Raw genomic sequence first — 15,303 nt, 5'->3', positions numbered from 1 at the left:
ACATGTAGGCACACAACACACACAGTGTGCATAGAGGCACATACAATGGACAGAAGGGGCTAGTAGGGACAAAGGGAGGGTGAACCACACAAAGGGAGAGGGGCGGTTGAACACAGGAGCACAAAGAGAGAGAGAGAGAGAGAGAGAGAGAGAGAGAGAGAGAGAGAGAGAGGGAGGGAGGGAGGGAGGAGAGAGAGAGAGAGAGAGAGAGAGAGAGAGAGAGAGAGAGAGAGAGAGAGAGAGAGAAGAGAGAGAGACTTTTGGCCAAAATTATAGTGTTGAATAAAGGGGGGGAAATGAATTTTTACACACACAAACTCTGAGAAGCCAACAAACTCTACCCAATAAGGGAGGAAGGAAGAGGGGGAAGTGGGATGCATCGGACCACTCTGAAGGAGGGGGAAGAGGGAAATGAGATACACACATATGTGAGAAATACATTAGAAATCAAGCATTCCCCTTATGGTACATGGGTTCTCCTAAAGAAAAACATTATAAAATCCCTCTTCCTGATTACCACCTAGGCCTTTGGATGTTTAGGAGCTCTCTACCCTATTGTTTCCTCTCCTTTTCCTTCCCTTTTTAAGCTCTTGTACCATGCTCTCTCAACATTTTGGAATTTGCAAGAGAACATTTTTTGGCAATTAATTGTTTTTTTGAATGCTTTTTCCCTTAAATAACATAAAGCGCCCCCCCTCCCTTGTTGAACTACCATGCTATGTTGAAGCAATGGCGAGGGAAATGGTGGAGAGAGATAAATTTGATAGAAGACTGAAGGAAAGGAAAGAGGTTCGTCATATCTATGTTGATGATAAGTGAGCCCCCCCTCCCCCTTTCCTACTTTCTCCTCCTCCTCCCCCCCCCCCCTTCCAACACACACACACACACACACAGCCTACATATAAGAAATCATGGTGTGGTAGAGAGCTTCTATGAAAAGTGGACACTGATGGATAAGTAGACATGTACTTATGTACGGATGGAAGAAGGTAGGGGAAACACGCATATATACAAGGACATGTACTTATGTATAGGTGGAAGAAGGTAGGGGAGACATCACACTTATATATGCACATACACACACTTGCACTCATGCATACATACATAGGGCTTAATTCATGGAAGGAAAAAAGAGGGGAAATATGCATTTTGCCTTGTGTTGGGCAAAATGCACTAAGGGGAACTAGAGGGAAAAGAGAGGGGACCCGTGATGTGACATTTCTTTATAGTCCCCTCTCATTTAACCTTTGCCAGTATGAGATGAGATGAGATGGGGAAGGGACTTAGGGACCGAGGTCACCTTGAATGGTGACTTGGGAGTGGTTGAGAGGAGAGCTTTCTCTCTTGTTGGTGTTTGCATATAGGTACACCCCCTTGAGCCTCTTCTCCACAAACCTACGCAAAGACCCCCTCTAGGCTCTCATCATTCCCTTCCTTACAGAACCATCTCATCTTCTCTGCCCCCTTGTTTCTTGCTTTCTGTCTTTGCCCATATCCCATGCTTTAATCCCTCCTCCTCCCCTCTTGGAGCATCACAAGCTCGCATTGTGATGTGATGCTCTAGCCCACTCGCACGCGCAGCAACACCGGCGTAGGATGGAGGACAGCGTGCCCATGGAGGAAGACCACTCTGTAGAAGTGGTGAAGAACACCTTTGAGCTCGAGCTCGGCGCTCACGGTCCTGTGCAGAATTTGGTCCACTGTCCAGTTTCTGAGTGTGCTACTAGTCTTAGTGTGGGATCGAAACCTACAGATGTCGTGGAAGATGGCGTAGAGGGTGGGTACAGCAGTCTAGCCGATTGCCGTCCGGTGCCCCAGGAAGCCGAATCCAAGTGCATACCTGACGTATGGTGTGCTCCTGATCCATGCAGCCACAGTCCGACCACAAGAGGGGGGGAAGGCAGGGATGACCGTAGCAGAGATCGGGATGCACCTTCGTCCAGGGGTAAAACCAGGTGCAGGGAAAGGCCCAGTGTGAAAAGGCATGAGTATAAGCGGGATAAGATCGAAATAGGGCGCTCCTTTCAGCTTGCAGTGGGTGCTCATGACTGGAATCTTGCAGAGAGCTTGATACCTTTAGCAGATATGCAGAGGCTAAATGATGGATTGTGCATCGCTCTTGATTCCGTGTGGTTTCTTAGTACTCACGAGGAATTGTATGGCACCACTAGGTTGATCGAGAGGCTTATTGACGCGGGTGCCCAAGATTTTACGCGGGCAGCGCTTCGAACTTCATTTCTGGCGTCTTGTGTGTCAGCTTGCAGGAGTCGAACGATGAGTCTTGCTGATACCGTGACGGTCATGGCTCAAAGGTAAGTGTCAAATAAGCAATGGGATACGGTAAGAACAGTATTTTTTGGTTAAGTACAAGTAAAGTGCGTCCGTTAATTCGCAAAGGTGGTCTTCTAGGGTCTGCATTTTCGATGCAGAAACCTCGTCCCTTTATATTCTACGAAGGTGATTTAGGTCTTGCCATTTTAGCTGGAAGGCTGAGCTTTGATTTGTCTGAAATAGCTTGGGAAGGCATTCGGCCATCATTCTAAACCAGAGGCTGGGGTAAAGAGGGAAAGGATGTAGCCAAGATGTATTGTGGACGTTCATATATTTTAAGAATGAATCTCATGTTTTCCCTTGCAGATTGCGTGAGAGGCTCCAAGAATGTAACGGGGATGAGATGTTGAAAGCAGAAGCAGCGGCCAAGGTACAGAGGTTCACTGAATGGGCTTTAAAGTGCATTGGTTCGCATTCTCGTGCTCGGAGAAGAGTTCAAGGAGGGGAAGAAATGGTATCGTATAATTCTTCAATAGAATCACAACTTCAACTAAGGGCGTTCAAACGGTTTTTGGATCTGGCGGGAAATCGGCTCACTGGAAAGGATTATACAGAGGCATTTGATGCAGCATGCTTTCCGTTGACACTCTTTTCAACTGCCATAGACTCTGGATGGGCGTCTGGAATTGCTGCAAGTGCCATGCAAGGGTTGTTAGGAATGCTTGTGGAAGGTGGAGCTGACAATGTGAATCAGTGCTTTCTTGAGGCAGCACGGTTTGGTAGTACTGAACTCGTTCGGATTCTTTTGCAGGTAAATTTTAAGCATGGCTGAGGAAGATTTTAAATCTGGATAGATAGTTGAACGGAAGGCTTTGAATTTGAAATCCAAAACCCAAAAGAGTGCGAGTGCAAGTTATAAGTGAAATTGTCTTTGATAGTAAGATAACAACTAATAGCTGCCATACACATATTATCTTTTCAAACACTGTAAAAAGTGATTGCTGCGTCTCTTACCTGTCTGCCCATTTATCATGTGGGAAGCATTGTCACTACCTATTTCCTTGAATGGGAAAAGCTTGTATGGGAAGAGCTTTTCAGCCTGAGCAGAAAGCAATAGTTCAGGTGGCTCTATTGTTAAGAAAGGTCAATGCCCTATTTGTGAGCCCTTGCACAAGGAAGATCTTAGGGCTAGATGAAGTTAGGGTTTGTAGGTGCACATGCCCACATAGGACTGCACATCAGTCCATGTGTAGTCTGTGCTCGTGCCCTGTTGAGGGTTGCATATTCTTTGTGGAACTGAGTTTATCGCTCTTCTAGTAACAGGGCTGGTGTAGGGCGCACAAGGCAGCTTATGAGGGCGATGGGGAGGGGGTGCCATAACTAAGCCGATTTGGGGCTCAATCTGAGCCGCTCAGGTCGGCCTGTTAGTCAGCCAGGATGTGGCAGATCTGGAAGGACGTCATCAGGGGCTATAACCTTGTTGGCCAGCTCTCAAGGAAGGGAGGGGATTGCAGTGGCGCAGGTTGAAGCCTCAGCAAGGTGTGCAGGAGAGGAGTTGCAGAATTGTCAGCTGTTTTTCACCTCTAGGGTGAGATTTTTAGAGCATCACTTGGCTGGTAGTAGGCTTTGGCATTGTGTTGTAACTTGTACTTGCAGTATACATTTGGTATAAAGTGTTCTCTCTACATTTTGAGACCTGAGGTTTCTAATTTGGGCACTTGTGAGTTGTGTGATTGGAGAGAGTAGTGAGATCCTCACAATCCATGTTCTGCTGCGAGGTCTAGCGTCTGTTTTTCTGACATCGTGTCAGATTCCAAAGGTTCAACTTTTGTGATCTAGATCTTTGCTTGAGGCAGACTGCATTTTTAGTTTAGTGTAAGGATGTTCAGTTTCATACATTGTTTATGTCGATTTCAGTTTCCAGTTCATCTTCTATTGCCTTCTGTATGCCTATCCTTAAGTTTGGTGAAGCAAAAGAGAGAGAGGACAAAGGAAAAGAGAGAGAATTTTATAGGGTTAAGGAAGAGTTTGAGTAAGTAGGTAAAACACCTACTAAACTTATAAAAAGTACATAAGAGTTTGGTAAGAAAGAACACAAAAAATAATTGCTTTTTTTTTTTGGGAGCTTGCAGAAGTCCTGGCAAGCATCTCTTTTGTTGAAGAGGAGAGGATGCATACCTGCCACCATTCAACAAGAAAATATGGTAAGAACCAACTTAACTTTGATTGGGAAGACAATGGCACTTTCCGTTGGAAGGTGATTAGAGCCATACAATTGCAAGGGAGGTCCGGAAGGTCACCACCCGTTGTGGAAACAAAGCCCCAGGACATAGCCAGAGTGACATGATGACACTTGCTGATCCAGAAGAAAGGTCACTGACCCACCTGTGTGCCCCCATATGAGGTGGACTAGGATGGATGCCATAGACCAGGATAGAATCTAGATGTGAGTTAGTTACTGGGTGCAGAGTCTGCTGTATACAACAAGTCAGTACGGCCACAGCAGTGCAGCAGTACCGCTACAGCAACGCAGCAGAACTGCCTAGTTATAGGCCTGTAACCACCAGACCAGATCGTGTCCATGGTGGGTGAGTTGGCATGAAAGCTGACTGCAGTTTGGCAGTTCCCTGACCCAGGGTTGGTTGCAGGTCGGCAGCAAGGCTGGCTGGTCGGATTGGTGAGCTCACTTGTTGGCCCCGCAGACTGGTTCTTCAGCCAGCAGCAGGTGGAGGGGGGAGGCTAGTCTCCTCCTATAGATAGAGGGCATTCCCTTCTTGTTTCTCCATCCCACAAACACTAGTTTGGCAGTGCAGGAAGAGAGAGAGTGAGGCCTCAGCCTTGATGAGGACTTTGTAGTAGTTGAGTCCAGCACTGCTGGATGTTTGATGCTCCCTTGTGCTTTGTCTTTCCCAGTTGTGGACGAATATCCATCTGTAATCTTTAGACTTCTCTACATCTTTTCTATTATCTGCGTAGTGATCAGTGTGTGTTCGTATCTGAAGTGAGCGAAGAAAATTCGATAGATCTGTCCTCTCTTGGTAGGTTTAAGAAATCAGTACCTCACTTTTATAACATGGTATCAGAGCCATCAGCTTAGCTCTTGTGGTCACGTGAAGGAAGTCGTCCCTCACAAGCCCAAAGGCGATCCTGATTCAAGGAAGATGCAGGTGCTTGTTTGGTTCCTACGGTGTGTTCTATTTTCTGTTTCTGCGATTTCTGAAGTGATGACCTCTCATATGCGCATTCTGAACTTGTGAGACGTGAGAAAGTTGGATGGGACTAACTATCTCACGTGGAAGGTCAATCTCCAGAGCCAGTTTGTGGCTGGGAAATTTTGGAAGGTGATGATAGGGAGACAGCTAAAGCATGAGGGTGTGAAGGACGCTTCAGGGAAGGTGGCAGTTGGAGATGAAGAAAGAATGGGAAGGCATCTCTGGGAAGACAGAGATGCCAAGCTGAGGTCCACTCGGGGGAGAAGGAGCAGTGGGAGTTGCATTTTTCCATAACCAACCATCCTGATCATATTCAGGCTATTGGAGATTCATCGCTGAGGAGGGCCTTTGCATGGCGGCGAAACCTCAAAGAAGAGCCATCCACACCCACGATATGGAACGAAGTTTGTGAGGTTTTCATTCAAGAGCTGGATGAATTTGATAATTTTCAAAAGCTCCAAATCTTGAATACGGCAGACAAGCCCTTGAATTCGTTTTCAGGAGTTAAGAGTGTTGATGACTAAGCCAGTAGACTCGTCACATTCTCTTTGTTAGTATTTTTTCAAAGGAGGACCAAAAGGAGATTAGGAGAAATGTATTGGAGACGCTCGATCAAGCGATTCACTTTGGAAAGGTCTATGATAGTACCACAAGAAGCATCAAACTGCAATTGCAACTTCACAAGATGCACAGTTCGTAATTGCGATTTCCCAAAAGCAGCAATTTGGGATTTGCGATTTAATTTAGAGGCTCAATTCAATTTCATTTTACATTTGGGCACCGGTTGGATTTTTTTTCTAGAGATGGATGGTGTTCGGCCAGTGGTCATGTTGAAAACCTTTGAAAAGGAACAACCGAGAGAATGGCCGAGCTGGCAACACCAAGCTTGAAAAGGTTATTTCAGCGAAGTAAACTTCTAGGCCTCTTGCAAAGAATCCTCACACTGATTTTCTAGTGCATGTTGATGCTGGCTTTGCTTCAGATGTAATAAGCTTAGTCCCTTGTCTAATTGCATGCCTTTTAAATTGTGGTAAGGGCACATTGCCTGTCCACTGGGTAGAGTCTACTCCTAGGTAATTCTCGTCACATTGCTAGACTTGATACCTTTCTTTTTATACTAGTTGTGAGCGACACCTAGGGTACTAAGAAATTTGGGTCTAGTTAAAAGAATGGTCTTTTGGTCAAGCTTAAGGTTGATGTCAAACGTCATGTTTGAAACTCTCAATAGTGCCAAGTCAACAAAGCCAAGCGCTTGAAGCCGGTAAGCCTACAATTGTGTCATTTTTTAGAGATGCTTGGAAAAGAAATGACGGAGTATTTCCATGGACTTGGTAGTAATTTGGGTGATTGTGGGTCGACTCACCAAATCGTCACAGATCATTTCTACAAGAGAGAATATTTCAGCCACACAGCTTGCTCACCTATTTGTGGGGAATTTTTTTAGCCCATATGGCTTCGTAGTTGAAATAGTTTGTTGGATGAATTGTTTAGATGGGAGAAACTACGAGGGAGACAATAAGCGATTACACTACAAAGCTCTAGCATTTGTCACTTGAGTTCAAGACAAAGAGGGAGGAGGATAAATTTAACAAATACATATCAAGCCTTAGACGAAATAATCGACATGAGCTGGAACTCCTAAACCTGACTATGTTGAAGGATGCTATTACACTAGTAGAGGCGGTGGAAAGGAAAGTAGAAGCGGTGGAAAGGAAAGTAAATCCTAGGAGGAGAGATGCATCAAATGAGGCATCAACATCAAGGAGCAGACCCTTTGTTTGATTAGGTTATTCTAGACAAATGGACTATGTATCCCTAGGCGAGTGGGAGTACAAACGGTTAATAGCAAACCAATACGGAAACCCATTGCAGGTGGACGTATCAAACCTCCATATATGTCTAATCAGGAACCTAATTAGATTATTTAAGCGTTTTGGATGAAAAAGCAACAGATCATAGATTCTGTGAATATTGGAAGTTAAAGAGAAAGATGGGTAAGACCAAAATATCTAGTGTCTGTCACCCTAATCAAGAGGGTCAAGAGGGTGAACCTTCTTGTAAAAATATTGAAAAGAGTATAAAAGGTAATAATGCTAGTTTGCATTACACCTTTGGTCGACATGACTTATTGAAGTTGTATGGATATGTTGGGGGTCATTGTATCGTCATCCATTATCCTAATGGATGACGGTAGTAACTATGATGTCATCTCAGATTGGTTAGCTAATATAGTCAAGGCTAGGAAATGGCCCTTGAGGGACATGAGTATTAGTGGTGCGTTTAGGGGTAATGAAGAGCAACGTGCTTCTAAAGTCAAGAACTTGCTCTTCAAGTTCTGAAAGTATGAGATCGTAGAGAATGGCTATTGCTCACCTTGCAAGAAGTCGATATGATTTTAGGTAAGCCTTGGAGGTATGATTTTAGGTAAGCCTTACAAGAAGTCCATACGATTTTAGGTAAGCCTTGGATGTATGATTTCCAACCATCTATAAATGTAAGGAAAGCTTTATACTTGTACCTTTGAGTATCAAGGTACGACGATCAACTTAAAGGTTGAGAAAGACATTCCCCATATTCAAGCTAAAAGGAAAATTCATAAGGGAGTGAGCTGTAGCATGATATAGGTTAAGGGTATTACATAAAATTTATGGTAGGTAGAAACTTGTTTATACTATGGTCTACACCCACTGTTGGGTGCTTATGACATCAATGGGGATGCCATAGTAGCTAGTCCCTGGTATGCCCAAGGGATGATCCCAAGATGCATGAGAGGTTGTACCCTCTTGCATCATTCATGGTGTGTTGTGTGAGCATTTGTATGCATATGGATTTGTGGCTTGCAATGAGCATGTAGGAAGAGTCTAGCAAAAATATACTCACGTGGGCAGTTGGAGGCCAATACTTCTCAAGTCCTGAATTATTATCCACACATGTGCATCCTGCATTTATGTTCGTTACAGCTTGCTAGGATACTTGTGGATCCTCCTCTTCCAATCGCCAATGTGTAAGCAATCCAGCTAGGTATGCCATCTGATTTTATTCCCTCTATTGCCATTGAAGATGGAAAATTAGGGAGGGGAGGAATATCAAGGACCACTCCAAATGGCACAGCTATTATTGCACAACAAGCAAGGGCCAAGGTGGGTGAGATGAATGTTAACAACGAAATGATTCCTTGTTAAGAAAAAATGTATCAAAGATGAAGAAAGCGAGACAAGGATTTGAAAAACACATGCTAGGGTTGTATTCTTGGAGGAGCTATACTAAACTCCCAAAAACCATACATCTCTCAATACTCCATAATTCCAAAAGGGTGGAACATGCAATGAAATAGGAGGGCACTTTCCTCCAATAGTTATATCAATGTCTCCGTTCTCCACCTCTAACATCCACTTGCACAAGTGGCTCCTCCTCATAAATGCTAAGATGCCTTTCCTAAGATACTTCTCAAATGCGAAGGTACCCTTCCTATGGCCTAACTCCTCCATCCAACTCTATGCGTAGCTCGAGTCGTAAAGGCATATCCAGTGTGCGGCATTGACTAAGGTCAAACGGCGCAGTGTTACCAAAGAGCCTCCCTAGCAGCCTGCCATGTCACCTTTGGTTGAAGGATTGCTGAGGCTGCCTTGTAGCTAGTTGAACTTTGGCTCCGGCCAAGAATCTTTGCCTTTGATGGAGAAGACATACTGCTTCTAGGAGTCTCTGCTTGCTGGTTGGATAAAGGAGGCTCCTCCAAGCTTGTCATTGGTGAACTCTAGGTTGTTGAAGTCTCCTCCAGCAATCCAAAAGGCTACTTATGTCAAGCAATTGAACAAGACCTCATGAGAGCTTGAAGCTTGTGTGACAATCTTAGATGATTGAACTTCATTGGAGTTTGGAGGGTGGGGAGTCCAAGCCAGTGCGGCGGTATGCAAGTGGCGTGCCAGCTCTCCGTGGTGAAAATCTTTTATGGAAGAGACTGCTCAGATCTCTAGACCTTTCCCCTGGAGAAGGTACCCATTGTTGCAAATGTCCAATAGAGATAACGTGTGCTCTTGAAGCATAATAAGGTCAACCAGCTTACGAGATGGATGGGGTGTGGTGAACAAGACCTCATAAGAGCTCTAAGCTTGTGTGACAACTTCATCAGAGTTTGGAGGGTGGGTAGTCCAAGTCAATGCGGCGCTATGCAATTGGTATGTCAGCATGTCAGAAAATAGGACCTGGCCTTTTGACAGCCTAAAACGTAAACAGATGACTTTCCTAGCTCAAGCAACATTGAGGTTCATTCATAGATGACGTGTGCACAAGAACAACTCAAAGTAAATAGTCAGATCTGAAGAAGTATGTGTAGCAGATAGGGCAGCAAAATAACATATGAATATTGCACCAAAATGTGCACTTCCCTCCAGCACCTGCTCCTCTCTATGCACCTCATGCTGCTCCAAATCTCTGCATCTTCTTCTGGTCTGCTGTGTGCTCTTGTGAACTTCAGTGGTTTTTTGGTGATTGAGGAAAATGAAGGCTCAAGGCTCTACAAGGGCTGCTGTTTGGGCAGCATATAGATTAGCCGTGTGGGATGAAGCTACATGCTTGGTCCAGCTTAGAGGGCTGGGTAAGCATGAATAAGGACAGCCTTGGGGGGTTCCATAAGAGGGCAGATCTGTGGCACAGAAAGGCCCTTGTTTGGGCCTGGGGGAGGGCCCAGCAAAGGGCCAAAAGAGGTCTGGCAGGGCTGTAAATCATTTAATAGGGCTGCTGTCAGGAGGGCCTTGCCAGCCAGTCAATGGGTCAGGTTGGTGGGCCATCGATTAGATCTGCCGATGTGGCACCAATATAGCTCTTCTCATAACCATATCCTATGCAGGTGTTATGTCCCCTTGTCCTCCTCATATTGTGGCTCACAGGTGGGGAGGTGACCCAACTACTCTAGTGCCTGATCTCAATGACTCACATTGACCTGAAGACTGCTCCATGTGGTGCCTAGGTATCTTGAAAATGCTTGCAAGCTCATTGATGAGGTTTTGTAGTGTCACTGGAGCATGGAGATGTGGCTGGTCTGGTGCCAATGAATCGACGGTGATTCCGATTAAGATGTGGACGTGCAAGAGATGAGAGTAATTGGAACAGATTGGGCGCTTCTACCAAGAGGTCCATCTAGCTGTCCCCTAAAAAAACTAAGAAACAGCAGATCCTGCTAGGCACCAAGCGTCCTGGGTTTGTTGTAATCTGTTTAGCACCTACCACAATCCACAACCTTCTAGAAAACTTTGGAGAATATCCCAGTGGTGTTTGGAACTAGTTTCTCATTGAGCTTCACTTAGGCCTGACTCTTGAGTTCACCAAGTTAATTTGTAATCTCTCATGTTCTTGTGGCTCCTTGATGTCTGACACAAAGTCTTCAAACTAGTCAGTAACACACCATTCAAGCATTGTGCCCAGGATCCGCCTTGGATATCTTTGCATGTAGCTGCCTCTGTCAGTATATTTTCTCTGTGAGACTAACGTCATCCAACAAGTAGAAGGCTTTAAATGCCTCGGTTTGTTTGGAAGACTTTCTCCCTCCACCTGGACAAACATTGTGACCACCCTCCACCTGAACAAACATTGTGACCCAAGCATGCAACTAAATTCAACATCAATGCACAAAGAGAAAACATACGTTGGCTCTTTTACATCTCGGTGCCTGTTGGGTTGTAGCAAGCCGGGTGCTTCCATGAATTGCCCACCAGATCAGCGTCATCTCTGGTCTCAGATATCAGTCAGTATTGCTGAATCCCACACATTCTGTGATCCCCTGTGGTCCAGACGGCCTGGTTCTAAGCTCAATTTGAGCAACCTTTGTTGTCCTTAACCTCTGAGATAAAGCTGGCATCAGTGTTCGGTTTTGCCAACTGCCACACGCTCCGTCTCAGAGTGCCTTCATCCTCATTGTCCTTGGTTTTAATCTGAGTCTGAGCAGCCTTTGGTGTCCATCTGATGTGTGCTTAGTCTCCACTCCTTTTGTAATCTCCATATTCCCTGTGCAGCAAGATGGCTCTGAATCTTGAACTTCCAGATAGGAGAGCTGGTCCCATTGAACATGCTTGCCTCATAGAAGTTTTGTGATTGACATGCTGGGCGCAATTGTCGCAATAGAGTTTTTTATAGGTCAAACAGAATTCCGAACTACAAAGCACACAGACTCCTTCTCACACGTGACTCATCAGAAGTGGCTTCTTCTTTCAGTTGTTGAAGAACACTGATGCCCCAAAGCTTTCAGCTCCCTGGCTCTGATACCATGTTAGAATACAGGATCTGGGTTTCTACGTGCTTAAGTTCGAAGTGGATCCCTTTCTTAGAGTCCACCAACATCCAGGCTCACTGATAGGTGACATGTGCAGGAGTATAACTAAACACCCAGATCTAAAGAAGTATACATGGCAAATAGGACAGCAAAATGCCATATGAATACTACTCCACCATGGGCCAATGTCATGCAAAAGGATGCACCCTCTTAAGTGTCAGTGCCTGCTGCTCTCTATGCACCTCAGAGGGCTGCTTATGTACTAATCTTCTAGGCTTGTGCTGTATGTGATTTTTTCTGTGCAGAATTTTATATTTTCCTATCGTTGGATTTTGATGTTTCTTTGTTATTTTTATTTGCATACAAAAAAGTGAGATCTTTTGCTTGTCTTTTTTGTTCTTTCTTTTGCAGATAGCCCAAAGAAATGGGATTGAAGTAGATGTTGATCTGGCATTGGGATTTGCATCTCATTATTGCAAGATTGCTACAATGGAATGCCTGGTGGATGATGGTAATGCTGTTGCTTTTTTAGGCCCGTTAATGCGAGCTGCAGATCGAGGCTGTATGCAGGTGGTTAAGTGGTTTGTTGAGAGACGATGTAGGGATATGGAGCTTTGTCTGGCTTTGACAGCAGCTGCCTCAAGCAGCAGGATTGAAGTGGCTGACTATCTTTTGCAGCATGTACCTCTACATGTGCTTCGTGCTCTAAGCCTGGATATTTTAAAGGCTGCTGGTGAGCGAAGTGCTGGCTCTTTGAAAGGCATAGCTTTTCTTTTGCAGTCTGATTTCCTCCGCAGTCCAGAGGCAACATATGCAGTTGCCGACAGTATCTCAAAATTGGAGGATGAGACAATCTCTGCTGAGTTGAAGTCATTCTTCAGAGATAAGTGGTCAGATGATGCATTTGCTCAAGGCAGAAAGGTGGGTGAAGCTCACCACTTGAATGCAATGAGAGCCATTCGCCGGGGTTCATCGCCTCTTCATCTTCAGGAACTTCCTGTGCAGTTGCAGGCTACCATAGCCTACTTTCCATTGTATAAAGAATGTGTTGCTAGTTGTGGCCTTCTACTTTCTCAGTGGCTCAGGGGCCAACTTGTGGAGGCTGCATTAAGGCTTGGTGGAGGCAATGATTATTCGGCAAAAGAGATAATAGAGTTTGACAAGTATAGGCTTCTTGCCATATTGGAGTCCAGGTTACCATCTTTCCTTCTTTCAGAGTCCCGAGGCGTTACTTGCTTTGAGTCTTGAGGGTTGGCACTATTTAACGGTCCTTTGTGCTTGCATTTTGGGCAGACTCATCCTTGCATTTACACCTGTGGCATATGCTTACAATAAGCTTTATTCAGAGTCAGTCTGCCTGACCAAAAGAGTTGAATGATACCACTCCAAATATGTAGGCTGATGTATGCGCGTCACCAATTTCCAGATGATCGATAAGTCATGTGCATGGTTTTTGCTCTTCTTATTTGTAATTCTGAAGAAGTGCTAACAAGTCCCATTGAAAGGGAATAAGACATGATTTTCAGTACTTGTGTATAGAAGAAACGAGACAAACAAGGGCTGACTATGTATTGATGTTTAAGCTCCTCAGTTCCTTCAATTGAGAAATCAATTTCTCATAATAGTAAAACTATTTTTGATGGACGAAGAGGGCAGGTAATATCTGTCTCGTACATTGTTCGATTTTTCCTCATCTATATGTGAATGCACATTATGTGGGTGCTCTCCTTTTTCGATGCGATTGTCTATTTCGTGATTCTGATCTAGAGTTCTATGATGTATTAGCCTTCTGTGATGAGTCGGCACTTATGAATAGAAAACGTCGTGCAATGCTTTATATAGTCAGTGAGGCGAAATGGCAGTGAAGATTTTTATTTGCCTTGAAGGAGCTGAAAATTATATGTGCAGGAGTACTGAAAATGATCATTGAGTGATAGGCTTGGAACGTTTATATTGTCAAACTCCAGTTAATACTCTGTTGTCAATTGTTCAACCTCACCCAAGCTGACCTGTGTGATGACTCTCAGGGATCTGTAAGGTCTGCCAAGAAAGTAGTTACTCTGTCTTTGGATGAGAGTCTGGATGCAATGTTCACACTAATATGTCAAGTTTATGTGGTGCATAGAGTCGCCCCATCTTCCTCTTTTGCTTCTGTGAAGTATAAACCATGCATTATTTTGGGTAGTTAAAGAAGCTTGAGACAACAGGCGGTTACAATTCACTCTTGTTTCATCCTTGGTGCTGCTCTGAACTTGGCCAACATGAGCGGTGTTCACACTAATATGTCAAGTTATGTAGCACATAGGTAAAGTGATCTTAAGGCGCCGTTGTGCAACTGTCAAGTATAAACCATGCATTTATAACATTATTTCTGACGGTTAAAGAGCTTCAGAATTTAGGTGGTAACAATTCACTCTTGTTTCATCCTTGGTGCTGCTCTGAACCCAACATTAGCCCCTTGTATTTCTGCTAAGAGTCAACTCAGGAGGGCTATGCCTGCAGAGAGTCTTCCCCCATCTTTCACCTACCTCAGGCTTCTTCTGTTTTCTTCGTCTGTATTTTATTTTTGGTCTGCCCACTTCTCCTATATGCCTCATTGCCAGCTGGCAAATCTTAGTGGCCACCTGGTCCTCAAGTCCTTGGCAGTCTTAGAATCCTACTTCCATACTCAAGTGGGAGGAAGTCTCCATCTCTAGGTTTAAAGGCAATTCTCATAGTTTCTTGCCAAATGACAATTGAGATTGATCAGCTTCTCTACGGAGTTGAGTTTGGGTTTAAAAAGGCCCCTAAACTGGTTACATGACTTGCTACCTCAGGACAAATTGGTCCATACCCCCCAATGCAGAGTGGTTGGACAAGGGAGTCTTTGGCTCAATGCTATGGTATTGCCCAGCCATGGTAGCTATGCTGTTATCAGTCTCAAATGTTTATCTCTGAAAGGTTGAGTGCCTTAAGGGCCCTGTGCAGGAGAGAGGATAAGTTGGCATGCTTTTTTAATTTTTTGGGAGAAAGGCCCTAACATTTTATTTCTTTTGGCTATAGCCATCAAATATCTGTAAGTGACCTTCTGTGACTGTAATGTTTATAAACGTGATTGGGTCAAAGGACTTTTCTGCTGGCATTGCTAAAGATGATCAGTCTTTAAAGTGGTAGGGTCTGTTGAATGAGGATTACAGGACTTTTAAACAGCTTTAGTAAGATAGACCTCAATTAACTTGAGATTTTTTAAGTTTTTATTGTGTACAGAACAGGCTCCCTTGCCAAAAGCAAACTTCTAAATTGAGAACTCTCTCTCTCTCTCTCTCTCTCCGCTCTCTGGCTGCCTTGCTGTTTATTCTCACACTGTTTATTCATGTGAGAGAGAAAATCACATCTGGAAGGTTTCCAGCCACATGCTAGAGTCTTCTGTCGATAGTGTTGGAAGGTGAGCTAAACCATTTAGCTTATGACGACAACTGGGCAAGTACTCCTAAATTTCTTGTCATAAAGTGGTTCTCTATGGCATAATATGTTGCTTTAGTATTCTTGTCATGGATAGATCGCTTGTAGTCCAAT

The 15,303-nt window shown here is 44.3% G+C and overlaps 1 protein-coding gene across 1 annotated transcript; it reads left to right on the top strand.

The window, feature by feature from the left end:
- Nucleotides 1-1,304: 1,304 nt before the first annotated feature.
- On the top strand, nt 1,305-13,429 carry LOC147898831 (ankyrin repeat protein SKIP35-like). Its single transcript, XM_087379027.1, has 4 exons — nt 1,305-2,312; nt 2,638-3,082; nt 12,160-12,941; nt 13,042-13,429. Exons 1-4 carry the CDS (start codon nt 1,597-1,599, stop codon nt 13,124-13,126), a joined length of 2,028 nt encoding a protein of 675 aa, XP_087235153.1. The 5' UTR covers nt 1,305-1,596; the 3' UTR covers nt 13,127-13,429.
- Nucleotides 13,430-15,303: the final 1,874 nt, after the last annotated feature.

This window comes from Dipteris shenzhenensis, chromosome 9, assembly GCF_047967505.1.
Source record: "Dipteris shenzhenensis isolate YYH24624 ecotype China chromosome 9, Dip_SZ_1.0, whole genome shotgun sequence".
NCBI lineage: Eukaryota > Viridiplantae > Streptophyta > Polypodiopsida > Gleicheniales > Dipteridaceae > Dipteris > Dipteris shenzhenensis.
This window is presented reverse-complemented; position numbering and strand designations above follow the sequence as displayed.

Bases quoted from the DNA above. Each gene is read 5' to 3' on its own strand.
- LOC147898831 (XM_087379027.1), top strand. From the start codon at position 1,597: ATGGAGGACAGCGTGCCCATGGAGGAAGACCACTCTGTAGAAGTGGTG. The intron at 3,083-12,159 runs GTAAATTTTAAG...TTTCTTTTGCAG, and splicing joins TCGTTCGGATTCTTTTGCAG to ATAGCCCAAAGAAATGGGAT. The intron at 12,942-13,041 runs GTTACCATCTTT...CATTTTGGGCAG, and splicing joins CTTGCCATATTGGAGTCCAG to ACTCATCCTTGCATTTACAC.